This window comes from Melopsittacus undulatus, chromosome 13 (assembly GCF_012275295.1).
Source record: "Melopsittacus undulatus isolate bMelUnd1 chromosome 13, bMelUnd1.mat.Z, whole genome shotgun sequence".
Taxonomy (NCBI): Eukaryota; Metazoa; Chordata; class Aves; order Psittaciformes; family Psittaculidae; genus Melopsittacus; species Melopsittacus undulatus.
In genome coordinates, this window is record NC_047539.1 from 2,055,350 (window position 1) to 2,079,533 (window position 24,184).

Genomic DNA, 24,184 nt, shown 5'->3' on the forward strand with positions numbered 1-24,184 from the left:
AATGGAGGAGAAAAAAGTACAATTCCATTATTCACCATTCACATGAATACCTATAGATAGATAACGAAAAAGGCAAAGGTTGAAAGAAAAAATAGGAAAGGCTGAAGGAAAATGAGTAGTAGTGGTGGTGGTTGTTAATCTGTTGGTTAAGCTGGGTAGAAGCATATCCTGGAATTCAGTAAAACATTGACAAGTAGAAGAGAGATTATTCTTTGTACTCAGTTTTATTTCTATTAGGTAGCAATAGCACAAAGTTTCAAAACCTTGAACCCCCCATTGCAAGAAGTGTGGCATATTCAACAGTTTGATGCCTCTGGCTGAAGGTGGGACTGCAGTTTGGGAAGGCAGAGAGCTGGTTTTCATTGCCAGCTCCGGTGGTGGTGTGCACCATCCATGGCAGGCAGAACTGTTTCAGCCTCTCAAAGCAGAGGACAAGCCTGTGCCAAGCTCTGCTGCGGGGCTGTGCTGGAGTTACCTGGTGAAGCTGACCTGAAAAGTAGATGGGATTTAGCATTAGAGCTGTGCTTTCACTTTGAGTGAACTGCAGGCATAGCCTGCATCTTGCTGGAAACTGCTTTTTTAAAGGCTTAAATCGCTTGGTGGCAGAGCTTACTGAGAACTCTTTTGAATTGAATCTGGTATTTCCTTAGGCCAGGGCATGGGCTGTAAGCATGGGTGTGCTTTGTGCAGACGCTGGCAGCCAGCTTGCCAGGTGCTCCAGAGTGTGGCTACGCTTACGCTGCGCTTTTACAGTTAACACTCTTCCACTCACACCTCAGTAGAAGAAATTAGAAACCAATATGTGTCACCAGAGTTGGTGACAGTCTCATTACAGACAACTTTGTTAAAACAATGAAAAGTGAGCAAGAATTACCTGTTAGAGTTCCAGAACCCTTAACCCCAACTGAAGGGAGGAGGAAAATAACTCCAAAATCCTAGCAAGATTTTGCTGCTTTTTTTGTTACTCATTGCTGTTTCTTTCGAGAGCAGTTCTTCCACTCTTCTGGACTCTGCCTGTTATTTGTATTTCTATCACTAATCTTGTACAGGTTGTTAGTTTCATATTATATATTCAATATCCTTCCTAACTACTGAGCATGCACACCTGCACTTCGAAAGGTAGCACAAACTGAATATAGTGATTTGCTTTTTCTTTGTTTCCTCTTCTTAGGTGCTCAGAAATGTGATAATTTCTCTGAGAAGCGGCCTCTACTTGGTGTGTGCAAAAGCATTGGATCTTGTGGGTAAGGATGTTTTTCGTGAAGAAAGTCGTATGTGTCCATTGTAATGTCATCTGAAAAACTCCAGTAGATTACATCTTTAAAGCTCTGTTCCTGTTTTGCTCATGGGGTAACACTGTGAAGTGCTTTGAAACTTTTTTCAGCTTGTCAGCACACATTTGCCTATGACTTAAACATTTCAAAAGGAGTAAAAAGTAGAGACTCTTGATAAAAATAGCTGAAGAAGTGTTTTATTTTGTCTCAGTGTAATCACAATTGTATGAGTAGCCTTTTCTGATATTAATCCTGATCAGAATTATTATTGAGAAGTGTCTGAAGCAATCTCTGTGTCTTAAAAAGTAGCTAAAAGATGCTTTCAAGCAGCACTTGTGAATTACAAGCACCAAGCAAGTTCGTTGTTCCAGCCATTGTTTATTAGCAAAATACACGTTAAGTCTACTTCTTTGAGTTAGAAAAATAACAGTCTGCTCTTATGCTCTCTGGACAGCATTGTTGTATTGCTTTTCTTACAAAAATAGTGCCTTAAGATTTTGATGTTTGATATGTTGATAAAAACAGTGCAAAGGATTTATAACTATACCTACAGGGAAATATTTGCTTTTCGAGGGTAATCCTCTACACAGCCATCCAAAGGTTAAACAGTTGAAGTAAATCTTCGTGCAGTTGTAAGACTAACTCTGTGCCGCACCTTTTTGAGTTAAGAATTTAATCACTCTGGGTGTGGAAGAAGACTATGAGGTCTCTGTACATTTCTCTGTATGTATTAGTACTGTGTTACACTGGAATATTAATGTTACCTGCCTTAAATGTTTAAAACAAAAACCATGTAGGCAGAGGAGTGATGTGCCTTTCTATTGATGTGTTTACAACTTGCAAAGCTGTTTATGGTGATTGTTCTCCCTTTCCCCTGCCCTGTAAGACGATGTAATCTCATGAATAACATTTTCTAAATAAGAGTGCATATAACTGGAGATGCAAATATTGCTTTTGTAGGCATTTCTGTCTCAATGCAGTGTATATATATATATATATATAAAGGATATGTTAGGTGGAAAAAACTACTTCCCTTCGTACCCTTGCTTTAGAAGCTGAGATATCTGAGAAATGAACAAACTGTAAGGATCATTGTTTTCACTGTTGCCCTATTACTCAGTTAATGAAAATAATTCAGATTATTGGTACTTTCTGCTTTTCTACAAAAAAAATGCTTGTATGTTTTCAAAGTAAACAGACTGATTTGTGTAACTAATGTTACTGTTTATGAGTAGTTAAATATCTGCAAATAGAAGATTTTAAATCAGGCTTTCCACAGCAACCAGAAGGCTAGCACATCATTCAAAACAAAGGTGACTGTGTTACAGGCTCTCGTGCACCCATTTAATAAAGAACAAGTTTGCTTGTGGTGGTAAATGTGCAACAGAAAATGCTGACACATTTTTCTACATTTACTGTTCATTGCAAATGTCTTTTGAAGGAGTCCTTGCAAATTACCTGTTTCATCAGTAGCTTTCAAGTGAAGAGTTTATTGATAGTTTGCCCTCATCTGGAGTCACACTCCTTTTATATTGGCTCAAGCATTGCACTTGTTTTTTTTGTTACATTCGTAGATCATTTGATTACATTTATATAATGGTTGTTATGCACAAAGCAGAATTTGTGTAGGCCACTAAAATAGCTGTGTTACAAATGGCCTCAGAACCTGAACTGCAGTTTTAGTCTTGCTCTTAACTTGAGGTTTTGTGTTTAACATCATTTCCTGTGTATCTTAATGCTTGTAAACAGGTAAAACACCTTGTTTAATCATGTATCTGAAGAAAATACTATATTTACTCTAGAGCATTTATTCCAAAGCAGTTGATGTGTCCACTACAGGCAGCTCCTCACCTGCTTTGGAGATCATGCTGGCTATGGCATAAAACCCTGCAGCAGTCAGCACTACTAAAAATGTGTGGGGAATAGGAGGCCTATTCTGTCTACTGAAATGGCAGGTGAAATAATAACAGGTGAAATCGTGTGGTACTGACACTAAAATATTTCTTGTTAAACAGGAAGGTAAACTGTGTGTCTAAAAGAATGATCTTCTCAAAGGCAACTTTAGACTCAAAGCAAATCTGAAAGTGGAATCTGAGTCTTCCAATGAACAGTCCGTTACACTGATGCATTAAACTACATAAACTAAATGAGATTGGACATAGTTATGACAATAGGGCCAATGTCCTTCTCTTTGAAATGTAGGGTCTCACAAGAAACCAGTACCACCGGCACAGCCTCCCCTGCTCTTTCCCTAACCTCATTAGGACACCAGGTGAAAGATGTGACCTTCTGAAGTGTTTCTGCTACTTTCATAGTCCTCTGGCTTTTTCCCAACCAAATTTCACCCAGGTTATTATCTAATATGTGTCAGTATATATTATATAATATGTGCCATTCACAAAGGAGAATGATTTTAGGAAAGAGAAATTTAAATTCTTCAGCCTCCGTCATTGTTTGGAGAATTCCCTAGTAATTCTTCACAATTTCTGACTTCTGGTTGCTCTGCTCACACTTGCTCCTGGAACAACCCTGGTAATCTGGACATTTCCAAAGAAGTTTCTGTTGTGGTCTGTTACTAATAAATAAGGGACATGGTTCACATTTTGGGAGATTTGGTGGCTGGCCCCATGACTTACTGTTGAAGAATAAGTTTGGACCCTGCTGTATGTGGAGACAATACTCTAATTGAAATTGTTTCTCCTGGTAATTATTTATGCAGAATCTATTTTCAATAGCTCTTCTAGAAAGTGCTTTCAAGTTGTGCACTCTTTGGATGGAAGGTGAAGAATAAATGCATTTTACACCTGACTTATAAAACATCAGTAGGTTGTTAAATCTTCATTAGAGTTTAAGAATTGCTGTAAATGATCACATATTTGACCATAAGAAAACCTAGGTGTTAGAACTGTTAATACCTTGTGTACACAGTCCTGCATGATAGATGAGTGATTGTACTTACAGATGTATTGATAATGTTTTGTGATTTTTATAGGCTCGTGCACACATATTTAAATGTGTACAGTAATCTTTGAGAAATTTGGATTCAGCATGCATGAAAATTCCAGAAGCAAATTTTAGGCATTATTTAATGGTTTAGCGCCTTTAATGTAAATCTGATAGCATAGAGTTTTTATCTAGATAGACTGTGCAGTCATTTAATAGTATTTTATCTTTTAAGTCTATATCAATGAGATATTGACATGTTCAAGTTAGGAGCTGGGATTTCCTGGTTCTGACCACTAGTCTGCATTAGTGGTTACCATCAGGAAATTCTTCTCTTTTCCTTTAGCTGTAAAGCAAGTAGACTATAATGAGGCAAATAGGGTAGAAAGGCATCCTTTTTAATGTAGAACATTTGCCAATCTGGAATCCAAAAATTCTCAAGTAGTTCTGAATCGATAAAATATCATTTATGTTAAATAACTTCAGAATGTTTCACTCTCTAATGTGCCATGTGTTTTAATGGAAACAAATGAATAAATTCATCTCTGATAATATTCTTACACTTCTTTCCTTCATTATGAAACAAGGGTCTAAAAGTACTTTATGTAAACTAATCTTTGCCTAAAATCAGTGTTTAGGTTTATGTTTCATTCCTGAATTTTTCTTCATTGTTACTTACACAGTGAAAGATCTCCTTGGTAGTTTAGAAATACAACAGTTTACCCAGAATATCCCCTAATATTTTACTGAATTGCAGATTTTTTGACAGGAATAAAAATATCTTGTTCATATAGATTAAAATAGATTTAACAATATATTAACTTAGAATTTGATTTTGAGTAACTTTGGATTGCATCTTCTCTGTAATGTAAGCTGATACAGTAGTCACCGATATATGCTGATAAAACTTCGATTCCTTTGAATATCACTGTTAAGGTCTTAACATTATTTTAATATAGGTTAATTTTAAATCCTGACTTCTTTGTTAGAGTCACGGTTGAGAAGCTGCTCTAGAAAATGAATTCTCCCGTGTCTAAAATATTAAACTTTGCACTTGTAATTTCTGGCACTTGCTTTATGTAAAAGCTCTGTAGGGGGGAGATTTGCCACTAATCGCAATCCTTGTGATCCCCACAAGGAGTATTTTCACAGGGAAGATGTCTCCTTCTGCCTCGTATCTGAGGTTCTGACTAGCTTTTGGTAAACACATTTTTGCCTTTTAAAAGTCAGATTTTCCATGTAGTAAAATGCCTGAAATGCCTAGCAGGGAGGGTTGGACTAGCTGAGCTCTAAAGGTCCCCTTCTAACCCAAACCGTTCTGTGATTCGCTGTATAATCTTTTCAAAACAATAGTTTATGCAGCCCCCAGAAGGATGCAGTCTTGACACATAAATGGGAAACAGATTGTGTTTTTTGGCTGATACTGCTATGCCGGTTTAGATGTTGGTTCAGTCAACTTCAGTCTTAGATTACAAGATTTGCAAATTAAAGGAAAACCAAAAAGGAAAGAACATCTGCATAAATTTAGTTTCTGTGGAGTTTGGTAGAGGCATCTTGCTTTGTTCGTGGTGGTAAGATAGAGTTTTATACACTTACAAAATGAATTGATGAGGTTTGCTATGTATTAATTAATTTTCTATTTATTAATTAATTTTTTAGCTGGTGAAACATCGAGATCAGTAATCTCTAAACTGAACAGCATTTCTCCCCCCTTCCCTTCACTCAAAAATAGTGTAGAGTTGGCCACAGAACTGCCTGGCAGAACCAGTCAATGTGTCCTGTTTGGAGCTACTCAGTTTGAAGATAACTAGATGAGACCAAGTATGTTCAATGGAAATATATTCCTGTGCTTCCCATGTGGGTTGTTGATACTGTAGTAACACATTTGATCTATAGAACACCTTTGAATATACTAGATTGGTCCAAATTACATCTGACATACTTTTTGTTCTGCTCAAATATAAACATATAGTTATCTTAAATTTAAGTAAATGCTTAATTTTAGTTAATGGAGAAGTTTAAGGGACACTTGACCGGTATAATTTTGTTTTATTTTAGTTTATTAAGAAAGGAATCATGGGTTTGAACATGATTGCAAACCTGCCTTTCGGCAGGCAACATAGGTAACGAGGAAGCTGACTAAATAGAAGTGACCATGCTGGGCGGGGGGAAGCATGCGTAGGTGCAGGGAAGACCAAGATGAATGATGGCAGCACAGAACATTTTAAAGACTTTAAACCCTACTATTTGCCTTTCCTCAGATGCCAAGTGTTCTGATGACTCAAGTGTTTACCCCATCATGCTTAATTATGAGTTACCAAACTTTGTTTCTACGCTAAAGACTTTTTTGCTTTTCCTTACTAGCAGAGCAGTTTACTATACATGGGGGACAGAATTCTCGTAATGAAGAGCATACTGGTCTAGCTAAAGGATTGTATCAGTACAGCTGTGGGCTTACAGCAGGGGAGGCTTTTATGCTGTGATTTAGTGACTAGCAGCAAAGACAACTTAAAATTCCTACTCACCTCATGTGCTTGTACTGCTGCCCCTGTGCTGCCGCTTTGTGCATCACTGAGCTGTGTTACTTCAGCTGGTTGTAGAACCGTGCGGTAAAGGAGAGGACAGAAATAATCCAAGTAAAAACTAATGCTCCAGGTTTATTTTTGAATGATGTGCATTATTCCAGTCACCTGGTTTACAAACAGTTGCATGCAAAATTACAAGGTGCAACTAAGGATGCACACTGTTGTAGCAGAAAGGTAGGAATGAGTAGAGAGGATGAAATTTATTAGGCTAGCTTTGCTGCTAAAGCTCCTTTACCGTGAGCTGTGGTCTCCCTCGCTTGCTATAATGCTTTATTCTGTTGCCCATCCCTTTTTTTAACAGAGCAAAACAAGGTGGAAATCCTGTAAGTGATTTGTCCCAACAGCCACATTACTGGAGAGCATTGTTTAATCTTCTGTTAATGAATCATTCAGCAGGAGATGGGGGAATAAAGAGTCTTGAAGAATGCAACCCAGCTCTCTAAGCCATCCTTACAAAAAGTATTTGCCACTTTGGTGCACTTTCCTCTGTTCGAATAGCCAAATGTAGATGCATAAGAGATTGGGAGTTTATGCCAAAATCCTATGTAGGCATGTATGATAATCGGGTAACTGTATGAGTTTAGCTAATTGAAAGATCAGTTATAGAAGATTAAAAAGCTAGAGGCCAGCAGATTTTTCAGTCTTCTACATTATGGAGAGTAAAGGATCTCAATCAGTAACTGATGCAGCCAGCCTGGTGCATGTGTGAGGTTTCTAGCATGTATTTTTAGAAAGGCATATTAATTTAATGATGTCAAGTGATGGAAAATTTTGGATGACTCGAAGAATTGGACGGAGGTCATTTAAGGGCATGAGAAGCGAGAGGTAATCTTTTTTAATCATGGGAGGAGAAAGGAAATAAGGGCAAATTAAAGGAGGAGGAGTAGTTGGAGCAAACAAAATGTGTAACTTTGGCTAGCCAGCATTTTTTTCCCCTGCTGATCAGTTTACAAGGCAAATCAATTGGCAGCACATTTTCAGGAAGCCTGCTTTATTAACATGGCTACTGTAGATTAAACCCTACCAACCTTAACACAAGTTTAACTCAGGAATGTGTTTGTGGGAGTGCTAAGGTTTAGGTAGAAAACAGCTTCACATGAGTAAGAATAGAAACAACTCCATTAAAGAGTTAGTATTTTCTCACATTGAGATTTTAGAATGACATGACCTCGTTCCTTATCTGACAAAGTAACTGGTTAATGCTAAAATGCAGTGTCCAGTTTGAAGTGTCTGTGGCTTTTAATGTTTAAAATTAGCTAGCTGTGAAATGACTTGTCAAGACAAACGGCAAAGCTTTCTGGAAGAAAGAAAGAAAAGAAGACGGTGATGGATATGATTTTCAGTTGTATTGGACACCGTGAAGTAGATTTAATGAAATCGGTTAAATATTTGTGGTCTTTTATTGAAGACCATGCAAAATTCATTCTTTGTTTCTCCCCAGCCTTGTTTTTTGAAGACCATCAAAGCTGTGTAAGTTTAAATTTCTGGAGAGCAAACTTAGTGTGATCGGTTGTGGCCTGAAAAGTATAGGAGAGCCTTCTGAGTACAGCTCTCTTGTTTCTGTTACCTCTGAGGGATTGAGCCCCAAAGGTTATTACTGTTGGAAAAACATGTAAAGCATCATTAACTGCAGAATGTGCTGTCCTATCAACTGCCTTGCAAAGATTTCCTTCCATTCTAGCAGATGAGAAACATCATCCTCACTGGTTATTGTAGGAGAAATACATTTAGTCTTAACAGGTTGTGTGGTAGCTCTTAAGATCCTGAGAGACGCAACCCCTGAATAAAGTAGTTTGAATTCCTTTTAGTGATGTTCGATTTGATTGTTATGTTATGTGCTAAAGATAGCAACGCTCTTCATCTTGGAGCTCTTCAGAGGCCTGATTTTTTTCTTATAGCTTGTTTATATAATTAATGTACTTCAACTAATTTTGCAATATTGAAGTAATTTTTACTGGTAATTCTGTGCATTTTTCTCACGAATTAGAATGAGAATGGAATGAAGTAGTGCTTCCATTTGTGAATACAAGGGTAGGAAAGATCTGGTGCTTTTCTGATATCCCAAATGTTTGTCTGAGTGAACTATAGTAAGAAATAACCTCTGAACTATAATAAACTGTTAATCTTGGATCAAAACTTGAAGAAAGAAAATGGGTATTTGGGGTCAAACTTTGACCAGTTGGTGAGAACTACGGGTAATTTTGACCTCCTAAAGCTTTGATTTATTATGCTGTAAAAAGATAAACCTTTTCTAAACGATCCTTGGGATAGCGTGGAGGCTTGGGAGAGCAGATTTCCGAGCTGAGGCATAGTTTCATTTTACTGCTGTTCCAACCCCCCGTGCGTGTAATGATACGGGGAGGAGATGGAGGGAAGGAAGTAGCCGTTTGCTAAATGCACAGCTAGATAAAACCAGCTGGAGCGCATACCTTCCTTGAGTAACTTGTCAGAAGAAGCACTACAGGGAAAAGATAATGCACAGCGCCATTACAGGCAGAGCTGCTGGTTCCAGGGCCACTTTAAATTCCACTTTAAATTATTAAATACTGTAAACGCTATAAAGTTAATTAGAAGAGGAACAAACTCTACAAAGATAAATGTGTTTTCAATATGTTTCTCAGGGAGGGTACAGTAGAAACCAGTGAATGAGAGGAAATTTATTTCTGGCAGCACTCTAGACATGGAACTGTGGTTGAACTTTTTACCCTAATTACGTCCCCACTAATGCCTGCAGCGGTCTGGAATCAAAGTGGCCCTTCAGGCCCTGGAAAGTCTCTGATGTGGCGAGCGTTTGTTGTGTGATGAGGGTTACTTAAGAAAAAGCGGAATATTGTGACAGGATTTTTGGAGATTTCTCAGTTACCACCCACCTCACTTGTTGCCTACAAAAATAGAGTAATTGTTTGCATCTGGGTGTTTTTTGTCTGTCTTAGGAATAACTGTTATAAATCACTGTGACAAAGACCCAGAGAACAGTTGAGGATTATATTTTCTTGCCTTAAATGTACTGGGGTTATTTCGATGTTGTGTACCGTAAAGGATTTAAAGTACATTGCAAAATAGAAATTTCAGGGTGACTGAACTTGCTCTCTTTTTCTGAGGATATGAACACCATCAGATACTGAGTTCTCAAACAATTCAAATATGCTATTTAACGTTTATTCCTAAACAATGGCTGTCACTTCATTCTCCTAGTTTGAGGAGCTAATTGCAAATTGCATTAACTTACAGCCCTTGTATCTGTATTGTTACACAATTGCTGCCATTTGAGTAATCCACTACAAGTTGACAGTATTTGAACTTTGCATCTGTTACTAAATGCCATTTTGTCTCTTACAGTGATCTCTGTGAAATCCTTCTTGTTCTTTTTCTTTTCTTTCTTTCCTTCAATAATACTTAATACACAGAGTAAACATCACAGGAGTTTGCTGAGCCGAAGCAGTCGTGTTTGGATTAGATTCTTTTAAATCTCTGAAGTATGGAAAAAGGCAATAAAAACAGAATAAGTGGAATCTATTAAAAAAATCTGATATTATTCTTCTTTAGTTCTATTTTTTGAAGCAGAATGAATATATTTCGGTAGGTTTTAAATTTGCAAATAACTTAAAATTCATAATGCTGTGGATTTTTCTTGAGTGCTTCAGAATGAAGCATTAGAAGATTCCTTGGTGAAAACGTGTAATGTATGCTCTCAAAATAGAGCTTGCTTGAGCCCTTCTTTCTTTGAATTCTAACTAATAATATGTTCAGAACATCACCAGAGGAGACCCCTTACCACATTTTTGGGTGGTTGCTCACTAACTTGTTTTTGCAATTAATTGTGATTTAAGTAATTAGTAGAGTATTTGTTCGGTATAATTACCTCATTGTCCAGATGAGGCATTAATAAAGTAACCCTAAATGTTGTAATACATTTTGCCTGAGTAGTTTGAAGGACAGTATCTCCTGTTTCAGCATCTACTGTGTTACGTGACTCTTTGGGGAGAATGCAGTATTTCTGTGTGCCTTTCCTTAGCAATTGTAATTCCTTCTGGAAATAGCCTTATAGCTGATAATAATAGCATTTAACTATAACCAAACTTCATGAAAAGTGGTCCAAGAAAGGAAGTGGCTGTATCAGTGGCTTCACTGAGAGAAAGGCTGTAACATAAGCTAACTCTTTTTTTGATGTTAAGCAGTTTATGTAGGAGCTCAACCTTAAAGCCAGTTTCAAGAAGAGCAGGCTATTTGTTTTGCTCTTTGTGGAGCTTCTCCTTCAGAGCAGTTCTTTTCAGGTACTATTCCCTAAGTTCAAACAAGCTTTGAGTGAGTTCAGTTACAGTGAGGATTCTGCATGTCTGCAGAACATGGTCTGCAATGTCAAGTCATAAAGTAAATCAGGGAAGAAATAAGAACATATAATTAATAGGCATTTGTGAAAATTTTGGCCTACCTGATGTGACCAGAACTTCATAGAGGCTTTGTTGTTCACAGCACTTTTCAGGTGCTTTAGCCATAAGATCTAAGCTTATTTCACTCTACTTCAGGCATATGCACTCTAAAACTCTCTAATTCTCTCTTGGAAACAGGATTATTTTCAGGCTTCTCAGAAACTGTAATTTGAGCCATATACTTGCATATAAACAATTAAGGTTTAGTAGACTCATAAGCAACTGAAAGATGTCTTACAATGATTGCTGTCATGCAGTTTGAGGCAAAGGCTACTTAATACAGAAGTGATGAAGTGCAGCACAATCCCCTTAGCTTCTGCTTATGTTGCTGATGACACCAGCAGCAAACCTATTTGAGATAAAACAGGTTGGTACAAGGTTTTGTGTTTAATGTTGAATCCAAAAAGTGGTTTTGCATGGGAGTTGGGATGGCGAGGCAGGTGGGTGTGGAGCTGCTTGCTTAACCTGGCTTTGTTGGCAGTGCTTACATGTGAGATGAGAAGATGCCAGTAGGCCTGTCAGAGCCATGAGTCATAAAATAAAACACAAGAAAAAACCCCAACCTGAAATGTAAAGAATTTTGTTACAAGAATCAACAGGATAAATAGTTGGTCCTTCATAATGCTTTGGCCATGTTAACAGTAGCAGGCAAAGACATCTTTTAAATCTTGAGTATTCACTCACACACAGGTTGGGCCCTTTCACATTGACAGATTGCAGAGGAGCACAACACAACAGCCGAGCAAAGGTTTGGTCTGTGTTTTCCAAAAAGCTTTGTAATGCACTTCAGAAGAATGAGTTCTGTTGATTCCCAGATTGTTTTTAGCTTTTGGTAGGATTCTTTGTTAAATGTAACAAATAATGCCTTAAATATATGCAATTAGTATACATATGCTGTAGTAACCAAGTGCCGTCTAAATTAACTATGCCATCTTATGCCATTGATCAGACAGTACTGTCAATAAAAAATGCCTCAGAATAAAAAAACCCTGTGGTGTTGATATGGAGCTTTATGTCTCTTGGCAGATTATAACATCTAGGGGTAGCTGAAGGTTCTCTTTGGGTTCTGCAGGTGTTTGGTGAAATTTGGCTGGAGCTGAGATACTTCAGCATCAATTTGCTCTCAGCATCACGCTCCCAGATACCCAGTGTTTTTCTGTTAAGCTGTGGCACATGGCTGTATCTCTTGATATACAAAAACTTCCTACAGCTTTGATCTTGGTCCCTCTTGTATGACCTTGAAGATCAGTGTAGCATTTGTTACAACATAAGTTACATGCATTTATTTCAGTGATAAATTCTGCTTCAGTAGGAAGGACAACTCTTAAATTAATTTTATGCTATATTTTTGGAAGAAACACATCTACCAGATTGTCAGCTTAATGAGCTGATCATAGAAATGTTCATCTTTGATATAAGTCTAACAAACACAGTTGCATTCTACTGGTAGGTTAGTCTTTGCTCATGCTCTCCAAGATTTACAGAAATGGTTGAAGACAACCAGTGCAGGTTTGTGACTTTTGTATAAAAAGGACTGGTTGGTTACACACAAGAGCAAAATTTAGCCCAGAATATACCAGAAACAATGATTCTGATCTGAAAAGTGGAGCTCCAGATGTACATTTCCTCAGTGATAGCTCTGGTCAAGTAAGCCTTGTAGATAAACAAATCTCTCGAGATGCCGCTAATCTTCCTGTATTAACTAACTGGAAATATGATGGGACAGCTATGTTTTGTAACATGTGGTATGTCTCAGTGAAGTGGAAAGTGTGTCACACTCCAGTCTCTCTGCGAAAGGATGCCACAGCTGAAAAGCCAGCTTGTGCTATATTTTACACTTCAGTGACACGCATGCCACAAGCCATCCAATGGAGCAATGTAATACAGCATGCTGCAGTACCTAAAGGTGGGATGTTGGTTGTTGTGTGGCTTTATTTAGCTTCATGTATTTGGGAATAAAACCCAACAAAATAGACCTATAAAGTCTCTTTTGCTGACAAGAGGGAGTAATGCTGTTATAGGCAGAAAACACTGTAGTAGAAACATGTTGGGCACTGTTGGTACTGCAGAAAGTGGGAAGAGCCATCTGCTGCCAAAGCTGAAGAGTCATTTGGAGGTTGCTAAGCAGTTTAATATTTGTAAGGATTCCCCTTCCCTTTGACTTTTCTCTTTCACCTGATGGTACCGATCTTGTAGTATGTATTATGATAACACCAATAGGTGGATAAAACCTAGTCATAAATTTTCCTCTTCTTGTTGATGTACCAAACAGTCTTTCTGACCCTCAACTACAGATAGGAAGCAAATGAGGCTCTGATTTAATTGAGCAAAAGTGGGCATTGTGATTGTCAAAAGTACTCAGAATTGAAAAACTCTGTGACCTCCATCAGTTCAAATGTGTATTCCAGGATTGTCAAAAAAAACTTGTATTTTCAGGCTTTTTCCCCCATACAACCTCAAGAATGGAAACAACTTTCCATTCTCTATTCAGCCAGGGTTAGTCTGTCATATGAACTGCGGTATGTGATTGAGAGGAACCTCATTGTAGCAGCACCTGAATGTTCACCCGAAGTTCCAGGTGGTGGCATGTGCAGAACTGGAGAGGAGATATTGATCTGTGTTGCCTTTTAGTAGGCTATTTTTTTTTACTATATTGCAATAAATGTTTTGATCTTCATTTATTCAATGCAGAACTGTCAGCTCTCTTAATAACAGGATCTTTTCCTGTGTCCTATGTGGCAGGTGTTTTGCTGCATCTTTTCTGCTGACAGACCTATGGTAAACTTTAGGACTGAGGACAGCTTCTGTTCTAAAGGCTGCAGGAGAGACGTCTGTTCCTGTCAGTACCTGGCTAATCACAAGTTTAGTGTATGATCCTGTTCAAATCAAATAGTGGAAATGGCTTGCCTTCACCTATAGTTGAGTCCATGTGGGAAGGGATAGTAGGAGTCCATGTATCTGCATCATAAAATTACATGAGATAGATAACCTGAAAATGCTGAGATGCCAAGTTCAGAGTAATGGGTACTTCATTCAGATAATTATTATATCACATATAAATGCTTGAAATACCATTAAAGTATTTTTTTCATGAGATAGTTAATGCTATTTGTCTACAGAAATGTCCTAAACATAATTATACTTGGTTTGATCTTTCAATTTCAAGCAAAAATGTTAGGAACAATCAGTCCTTATACTAGCTTGGTTTTTTTAATGAGTGTGCAAGGCGTATTTATAGAGTGGTGCAGATCTCCCCGCAGCCATCAGCCTGCCCTTAATGTTACTTTCTTCATTTGGCTGGGGAGAAAATCCACCAAAACCCCAACTTTAAGTAGCTTTTATGTGGACACCCATTTTATATTCAACTTTTGTTCCTACCTCTCTCTTTTCCCACATTTATCTCTTAGTAGTGTAAGTATAATGTATAGTATAGCTATTATATATAAAAATATATATAGAATATATATAATAGTATAACTATTGCAGTATATATTACATATGATAAATATATCTTAGTATAACTATTGCATGTTTAGACTAAACTCAGAACAGTTATAGTCTGATATATGCTTTCTATTTTATTTTAGAAGCTTATTTCTTTGGTGATAAGTGTATGTGTTCTGATGTCTTTAAAGAAACCGATGCCGTGTGTTATGCTGCAAGAGTAGTATGGAGGATTTTTCTTACAGAAATCTATATTAATTTCCAGATTAATTTGCTGATAATACTGGTTTTTTTTCCTGTTCTCGTATCTGATTATTTTGTATTTATCAAGAAGATGGAACATTCTGAAACATTTCTAAGGGAAAATTTTCTGTATAGTGTTTTGTGACTGAGTTGCTTCTGACACCTTCTAAAAAGAAATAGCAAATCTGGAGCTGCACAGTTCAACCTAACTGCGGGTTTGGCCTCTAGTACCTTTGTACATTTAAATGTATATGAAACCCTCAGATTTGAACTTCAGAAATGGGCTGGCAACTGTTTCTCATAATATGAGACTTCTGTATTGTCTGCTGTTCATGCTGCCCTGTCTGGTGATGAGTCAGTATTTAATACAATGTTCCAGCATCTTGCTGCATTTTTAGTGCCACACATTCTCCTATTTCTCCCCCCACCACCATGTTCTTCCTCTAGTGCCTTATGGATAATAAACCTTTTTGAATTAGGACTTTTCTTCTTGTGTGTTTTTGTGAAGTGCCCTGTATGTTCATGCCACTGTGCTAAATGCTATGTGTGTAGTATGTCCATTGTGCTCTATTGTTATGATAAGTGGATGCACTTGATCTCCTGGAGGGGACTGCTGGCCTTGCCACTTACAAGCAGCACTTGACAACTGATTCATGGGATGGTAATTAGAACAGCTTCACAGGAGTCTGTGTATCTAACACTGAACAGCAAATATCAGCTGGCGAACTGATAAACAAGGATAAAGCAGTGGGGATGAAGCCAGCTTGGAAGCCAACAGAAAATAGGATCATTCTTTTTTTAAATAATAATAAAAAAGGATCTGATGGAAGAAACAGAGGCTTCTAATATTCTGTAATAGAAGAGAAACAGAGAATAGAAGAGACAGAGACAGCTTTTTCTCCTGAAAATCAGTGAATTTCAAGTATTAATTCATGAGCTTAGCTGTCCATGCGGAGAGCGAAGAAGTAAACAGCATAGCAGTTCCTCGGCATAAAATTGCCTTTCTTATTAAGAGTTCTTAAATCTCTTCCAAAAGGTACACTGTTACAAATGTGTTACTAAAGGCAGGTATCTGACCATATCTCTTTAATTAAAGGGATAAAAAGTTAACAGATTATAAAAATGCATGTGATTACCCTTGAAAAGGATCATGTGTGCAGGACTGAATAGAACATTTTAAAAACACAAATAGTAACATATGAGAATAGACATGAGGAATAAGGCAGAGAATTTACTTGCTTTACAACAAGCTTATTTTAATGTGCTGTTACCATTAAGTATTCTTTGAACAGTGTTCAAAGCTGGTAATTATATGGCAAAGTAATTTATTGAGTTACAAGTCCTGCCTTTTAATGAACTTCAGCTTCTTTAAGGATCATTTTTGCTAAAGAAAAAATGGAAATATCTTTGACTTAAATAGATATGACTTAACATGGTTGCTTAACACATTCATCTTCTATAATTTATACCAGAGAGGCTAATTACGATAACAAATTTGCCTGTAAGCAGGAAAGGTTTATACAGTACCACTCCTTGCAGGAAGGGATTTTTGTCGGAGGATAGAGTTTATGTTGCTGCAGAGGTAGGAAAATAAGGTACTGACAGTTTTCCTGCCGTGGTTTACAACGTTCAAGCCCAGCAGACCACTGTGAAGCTTCAGGTTTGCTCACAGACCACGGCCTGAGTAATGCGCTGAGACAGAACCCAGTTCGTCCTGAGTCCATCCCATCTCCTTCTAACAGATGCTACACTGTGAAGAAATGCCTTATTTACAAAATAACAAACAAAATACTCCTGTCCTTGAAATTAAAGAAGTAGAAGGGGAAATGATTAATGCCATTTGTAAACATGAGCATTGGTAAGATGTAGGATCAACTGGTTTGATCCTTTTCAAGAATTCTTATCAAAAGGCTTTAAAAGGCATGGTACCTGTGTTCCTAGCTCTCTGTATCTTTGTTCTGCTTACCTGATATAATGTTGCACAGGAACTGATGTATATTAATTCATCTTTTATCTGTTTCCTTTGTTCAGAAATTCCGTGGTTCACTTGCATATTGTGCACACAGATGCATACTACGTTTTGTCTAGTGGTCTTTGGCACGGTCACACAAGTCCCATCCTTTTTTTCTTTCCCCACATGAGCAAACAATGTGGTTTTCCTCTGGTATGTCTTTTGCTGGTATTCAGGCCAAGACTTGTCTTTTACCTGTAACAAAATGGTTTCTGCAGAGTTGTTGACTCTGAAAACAGTTTTGTTCTATGCCCATAAGACTGTGAAGGCAGTGAGGTAAGAGGGTAAGAGAGAACTTTTGTTACCGGTCCGATAGACTTGATCAGAATGTTTGAGGAAGATGCAAGAGTGAAACTTGTATCTCTTGGTACTTAATACAAACATTTTGGTGCTGTATAAATAATTCCCTCTCTCGTATTTAAAGGATCAGGTTTAGTAACATGTGTCGGAGATCGGTACAGGTTTTTCTTATTTAGAAATAAGTGCTTCCATGCTCTTTGCAATTTGTGGTACACTTAAACTGTCTCTGCTGCTTTGTATTTCACTGCTGCACACACATTTTTGGGAAGTGTCACTTTCTCAGAAAGCTTGCTTTGCCTTTCCTGATTTTGAATGAATCTGTTCAGTACCATGAACGAAAGTAAGGAAATTACTTACAGAGCTGAGCTTGCAAGCTTTGGTTGTGAAAAGTTGGGATGCAGAGAGCCAGGGCTTTTAGGGGATGGTGAAAGTCTTAATGAACCTTTTTCTGTGCTCGTGTTTTAAGGAATAAAGAATGAAGTCCTTGAATTTTCTTCCTTAAAATTCTCATTCTGGTGTTCATCCTTCATAAAGAAGGCGACTGCAATACCAAAGAGAGCCCAGGGGACAGCTGCAAATACATGCTAGGGCTGGAAGACAAACCTCACAGTTTAAGGTTTAAAAGTCTTTTTCACTCTGTCACAGATTAGTGCCTGGATTGCTTCGGATGGTCACAGACTTACGCAAAAGATAACAGGATGCAGTGAGCTTTTTTGTGTTGTTGACAGAGACATAGAAGCTGAAAATGTACTAAATCTCTCTTGCAATGAGAAGTAATTTCATAAAAATAAAGTGATCTAAATGTTGGAACAGCTTCCCATAAAAATAGAGGACTCATTGTTGCTTAAAATCTTTTTAGACAAGATTAGGTTGCTTAGTAGAAAATAATTTCTTTGAGCTTCTGGGACATATTGTGCATGGCCTGGAAAGAGATGATCTTCCTAGTGTTGAAATCTGTTAATCTGAGCAAACCTTCTTCAGGGGCCTTGAGGAGAACAGAATTGCCTTTGTGGTCTCAACATGCTAATAATATTACTACAAAGATCATAATCAAATCACATGCTTCAACTTTCCACTGTAAAGGTTCAGGAAGGAATTTTTCCAATATACAATTAATTAACTCTGGACTGTGTACTCTGGTCTTGTTTTGCTTTGCTTCCCCTTTTATGAAGCATTGAGAGAGTGACCACAGCTACAACAGGTTACTGGATAACCTTAACCACTACACTGCTATTTAGAATCTTGTGTCATTGGCAGGGTCTTTCTCATTCCTAAAAGGAAAGAGCTGCTTCTTTAACAGAACTTACTGGTAGATCTAATGCTTTATAGAGGAGTGACTGTTAAAAGGCTTCCCAAAGGAGCTTGCTGTATGCATCATTGGGACATACCTTGTCCAGCCAGTTCCTTGGACTTGCTGTCACTTTTCTCTCTCCTGTTTTCTGTATGTGGCATGCTGTTCAGTGCCAGGGCAGAACTGCTTGTAAAGCATTTGAGCTAGGTAGAAGGATGAATGTCTAGATGAAACCCAATGGCCTGCACTAGACAGGAGGCCTGGGTGATGTAACAGTTCCTTCTGCCCTGACAATGAAACAAGTTGTCTTTTGTAAGATAGATTTTGAAGCTGTTTTCCAGTTAAGACACCCAGCAACTAAATATTTACAGAAACATCTAATAGATTTGTGGGTTTTTTTTCTTTAAATCCCACAGGTTGTTAAAGCTGAGCCTTGTAAGAGATTCTTGTACTAATAGGGGTTTTTGGAGTATGATCTCAATAAAAGTTTGAATATTCTTATTTATTAAAGGCACTGAAAGTAATTAAAAATAAGGCTGTTTTCTATGTTGGGTCTCCTGGGCTTAGAAAACAGTTATTGCAAATTGCATGGAAATGAATAAAGCATCACAAGAGGAATACATTAGAATAATGAAGTGGTACCAGTGTGGCCACAGATAGAAAAGGGAGCCTGGGAACATGCAGTGCTGTAACAGCCGTACATTAATGATTAAGGGTTTTATAAACAGTGAAAGGTTTTGATTTTGAACACTAAATTGTACTTCAGAATGCACTGAAATTAAAATGGAGCTGTTTTTCTTGTGAGACAAAACTTTAAGGATTTGTCTCACAAACTGTGACAAAGCAATTGCCAGATCCTTCTTTAATTCATCATTTGTTTTTATCTCAACTAGTGGGAACTATAGGACTGTATGATCAAAGTCAAATTGCTTTAACTGGGAGTACATGCCCTCTGTCTGAAGCTGGTTTAGTGACAGCTGTTAACTTTAATGATCTCCATAACGTGCTAGAAGGCTTGATGCTTCTCTGGCTTTAAATGTTACTAGCCTTTCCCAGGGAATATAATGCCAGTTTGTGGATTTGTCACAGTTTTTCTATCAGTTGGTACCCCTGTGTGTAAGGACAGCAAGATTTGTCCTCCAAGGTCTGGAAGAAGCATTTTCTAGCTGCTAGGAAGCAGTGTTCTCCAGCTGCTGCAGTAACAAATGCTATTTTAGTCTTTAATAGAGCAGCCAGCTGTATTTAGCAAGCCATTTTCTGTAACTGTTGTCCTACCTGTTTGGTTTGTATCTATCTTCAGAAGGTAATGGACATCATTCTGTGGAGGTCAGTAGAGATGATATGAGGCTGCTCCTCTATACCATGCACTAACGCACATCACTTCACAGCTCAGTCCCAGTACATTTGAATATGAATTTGTTGAATGTTGTTTTCATAACTTGCCAGATAACACCTGGAAGTATCACAAAAGGAGCAGTGATTAAATGAAAGACTTCTGTCATATGTTAGATCAAATATGCTGATAAATGGGAGTGTTTTCATTATAGGAAACTCTTTATGTTGCTCTCTGCATTAGGAAGGTCAGTACACGATGGAAGAGGAATGATTTTTTTCTTAATGTGGAAACTATAAAGGAGAAAGAAAGGGATCATTACTTCAGAAAACCTGCTGCTAATATGTGCAATATTTGTCTTGAGGAAGTACAGAAAGGAACTGCCTTGTAAGTACAGAACAAGGCAGATGTAATGCAGTTCTTCTGTGTAATTAGAGAAAGATGGAGCTCATTGTAATGCAGTTTCAACAGGCGAGAGGGACATGCAGCATACTGCAGCGTGGCACCTTAGATGAGGCTCAATGTATATATGGCAGCTGGAACTAAGCTATTTCCCTTGTTCCATCACGTGAAGTCAAGCTATCAAAAAGTGTCTGTGGCCAGAGAATGCCATAGCAATTGTCTGCAGAAGGCTGCCTTGCCTTTGCTAAAGGACCTCAAGGTGTCACAAGTGAATCAACATTTCCTGGAGTTAACTAATCCTTAGAACAGTTTTTTTGTGACAAGCTGTATTTGTTAGATCAGTTTGTGTAATCTCTTCATGTGATTTCATAGATAATTTAATGCAGTCTCACGTATTCCTAGGTTTTCATTCTTTTTATCATTTTAACTCATTAGCTGTTAATGGTAATTCGATGATTGTTTTCCTAGACAGATTTGCAGAGCCATTAAAAAGGACTACAGGTGATACTGTGACAGTATTCTGTATAACTGTGCACTTCCTTAAGGAAGGTTGTATCTATTATTTTATCAGTTTTATTGTTACCTACAATGTGTTACAATGCCATAACTTCTGTCCTGCTTTCCAGGTGACATCACTGTGTATCTCATCAAGCTTATGTGTGTATGTAGAGCAAAAACCAAAGCAGGCAGAGGGAGATGCTTGCTGTGATCTCTTTTTCTAAAGATTCTAGCTCTGTCTTCTGTGAAGATGGTATAAATACTCAATAGTGCACTGTATTGCCCAAACACCTTCCATCCTGGGATGGTGGGGCTTTAAGTGCCACAATTAAGTGGAAGATGCTCATGTAAAGAAAGCCTTGTACAGGCCCTGGTGGTCACCTTTTTCAACAAAAGCTCTGTTTCTATTTTATGCCCCTCAAGCTTTGTTTTTAATTCCTCTTTGGACTCATGAGGCTGCTCTGTGATTGATGTCTGTTCTCTCTTTGAGTGGGATATCGTTCATTACATGCCAGAGTGAGGAGAGGCAGCCGGGAGGAAAGAAAACGCTTGTGAGCAGGCTGAGTAAAGTCTTTCTAGGCACAGAAAGTTTTGGCCTCGTGTTGATCCATCAGTCTTCTCCTTTTCTTCCATGTAAGAAGTGTGTGTTTTGTACAGTCTATTTGTCTCTGTATGCAAACATTTTATATTGAGCTTTTATAAACTCTGTGACTCATAGTGAGCAAATCTGTGAAGAGGTAATAGCTATGTCACAGTGCATGAGCACAGATGTAGGCAAGTGCCAGCTGTACAAGGCATCTGTTACTTCTGTCCCTGCACTGCAACAGTCAAATAGAAGATACAAGAACACGAGTGTGTTTGGATATTTATCAATGCTCACATTTTGAAGTCATTGGTGAATTTGTGTTCATTACCCTTAAGGAAGTTGTTGATATCTCTGCATGTAGCAATTAGGCTACATAAAGAAAAATAGTCAATAATCTAAGGGAGTAATTTGAAAGAATTTTGTGATGAACTTAATGTTATTATCAGACCACAAACCTCAGTGTTTTCACATTCCTGTCTTAATCTCTCCCCTTTACATAATCATCACTGGTACACTGAAATATGATCGGAGTCCTTCTCATCAGCAGGCCTTACGTGAACCTTTAGTCCTTGAGATCATCAGAAGAAAAGCTTCTTAGCTAGAAGTCTCTTTGCTTCATTTTCTTCCAAATGATGGCAGTTAGCATAGGCTAAGATAGGTCTCCAACTACTGTATTTCAGGCACACTTACTTACACTGTCTCTGTGATTATCTGATGAAATGATTATTCATGACTATTCCTGAAATGGAGTAAGATGCAGTAATGTGAATTTCATGCAATTCAAAGGTTTTGAGAACTTCCTGTTGTCAAGAGAGGCTTTTGCAAGTTTGTGGGGCTTCATCTTGCAATCAGCGGTGGTTTGGATGGTGTTCTGTTGTAGTTCCTGTACTGCTGGGTTTGTAGCTGAAATGTAGATGTATTTTTGACTGAAAAATTGTAACCCACTTATATTCTCATAGGCCATGTAATTTTTAACATTCGATTGTATGTTTGATCATTCCATGAGGAAGATTGTTAAGAACAAAGCATTGTGCCTAAGTCAGCTTTTCTAGGGACCCTGCAAAGGGCTCCAGGATGTTTATCAATAATGATGTGTTGTCTTCCTGAAAACAGCAATTTTTGTATATTTAAATGAGGTATTTTGCTTAGTGTAAATTGTCCTGCTATATGGTAACATAGAGAACAATGAAATAATGTATGTAGTATGAATGTTATAGAAGAAGGGGAACGCTGCTTTTGATCTTGGTGGTTTGGGATTTAAATTCTTCTTAATGAGTGAAAAGGAGTTGAGCTCTCTAGCATTAAAAGTTGTATCCTGTACTTGGTCTAGCTTTTTAACTTCAAGAATGTAAAGGGAATGTTGTAATTGCATCCCATTTCCTCTGCAGTGTGGGCCACAGGACTCCCTGGATTCCCTGTTTCAAGAGGATTAGGAGGTAGGGGTAGCTCAGTGGAGGTTGTAAAGTGTCAGAAGAAGCTGCAGGTCTGTGGGGGCAAGGCAGTTCTGGCTTAGCCCTGTTGGACATCTTTCATTGCTCAGTTCATGTGCTTCTACTTCCTACTTGCCTCTGCACTTAGACCTTTCACTGAGCCCTTTCAGTGAACTAACTGGGGGGGGAGAATTCCCTCTGGAGGCGAGATAAGAGACAAAGGGTAATAACCCTTTGTCTTTTCAGTAGCTGTAATAGGCTAAAATGGGTCAAAGTAGAATCCATTGCCTATCAGAGGCTGGGTAAGGAAAGTACACAGAACCACTGTGCCTCAGTCATCAGAGACATCACTGAAATGGAGGAGGGAATAAATGGTGGATAAAATGTTTAGCCAAAAAATGGAACTTTCCCAGGAAAGCATCATCTGCTATCTGAAGACTTGTGATAATGGTGAGTGCGCCAGCAGCGCAGACGTTATGGAACAAGGAAGGACTATGAATGTACAGACAAATGGCAATGGCCAGGAAATGTCTAATGTATTGTTTCTGCTGATGGAACATTCTCAAATGTATTTGACCTGTCTTTGGATTTATTGCAGAAAACCCCAGACATACATATTATTTTCTGCTCCTGGGTTGTAGAATACCATGGAATCAAAAGATAATTGAAAGAAATTTGGTGAGAGGACTTTTGAATTAGAGCTGGGTAGCATTTTGGAGTACTTCTGACCTGGTACCATGCTGCTACTTGATTAATAGTGCTTGAACTCAAGTTACAGAGTGTTAGCCAGTGTGGTTACTAAAAAGCATTACCGTGATCAGCCAAAAGAAGGGTATGACAAAAAGTATTTGAGCAACAGGATTATTACCCATCATTTTGTTGGTGCAATACATTTTAGAAAGTACATACAAGTTGTGTAGTTAACTATATGTCAAGTCAAAAATGGAACTGCTCAACACAGGCTTCTATTGATATAGTAATCACTATCAATTATGCTAATATCATTTTAGCCTCATCTGTTCCTGTGTTTTCTGTTTTGAAAAAAGAATGTGTGTACCCCTTTTACCAAAGTAATCATTTCCTGGAGGCAATAAATGTACTTAAGAAAAGTTTATACGTAGACTTTGCTGGGGTTTTCTGTGTTTCCTAGCAGCAGTGAGCTTCTAATGTAAAGTGACTCCACTTGAGTCTTGCTGTTGTAAAAGTGTTTTTGAAGGGCTTTTGAAGTGCTTAAAAGTAATAAATAGCACCCTCTAGTTATTAGCCTAGGTATGTGCCTAGAAAAATGTCTATTTTAGGAAGAATTTCAGTAGGCAGAATGTCAGCTTACTTCTTCTGTCATTTCTTTGACTATTGTCTTTCTGTGCATATATTGCGTGTTGTTTCCCTGCTGCATCCTTATTGTAGGTACCAT

At 37.9% G+C, this 24,184-nt stretch overlaps 1 protein-coding gene across 4 annotated transcripts in view; it reads left to right on the top strand.

Moving 5' to 3' along the window:
* BCAS3 (BCAS3 microtubule associated cell migration factor) overlaps positions 1–24,184 on the top strand; it is a 355,971-nt gene that overhangs the window by 25,837 nt on the left and 305,950 nt on the right. For all 4 annotated transcript variants that reach the window (XM_034068741.1, XM_034068742.1, XM_034068743.1 and 1 more), the window contains exon 7: positions 1,172–1,244. In XM_034068741.1, the coding sequence (XP_033924632.1) occupies positions 1,172–1,244 (73 nt within the window). The remainder of the gene's footprint in view (positions 1–1,171; positions 1,245–24,184) is intronic.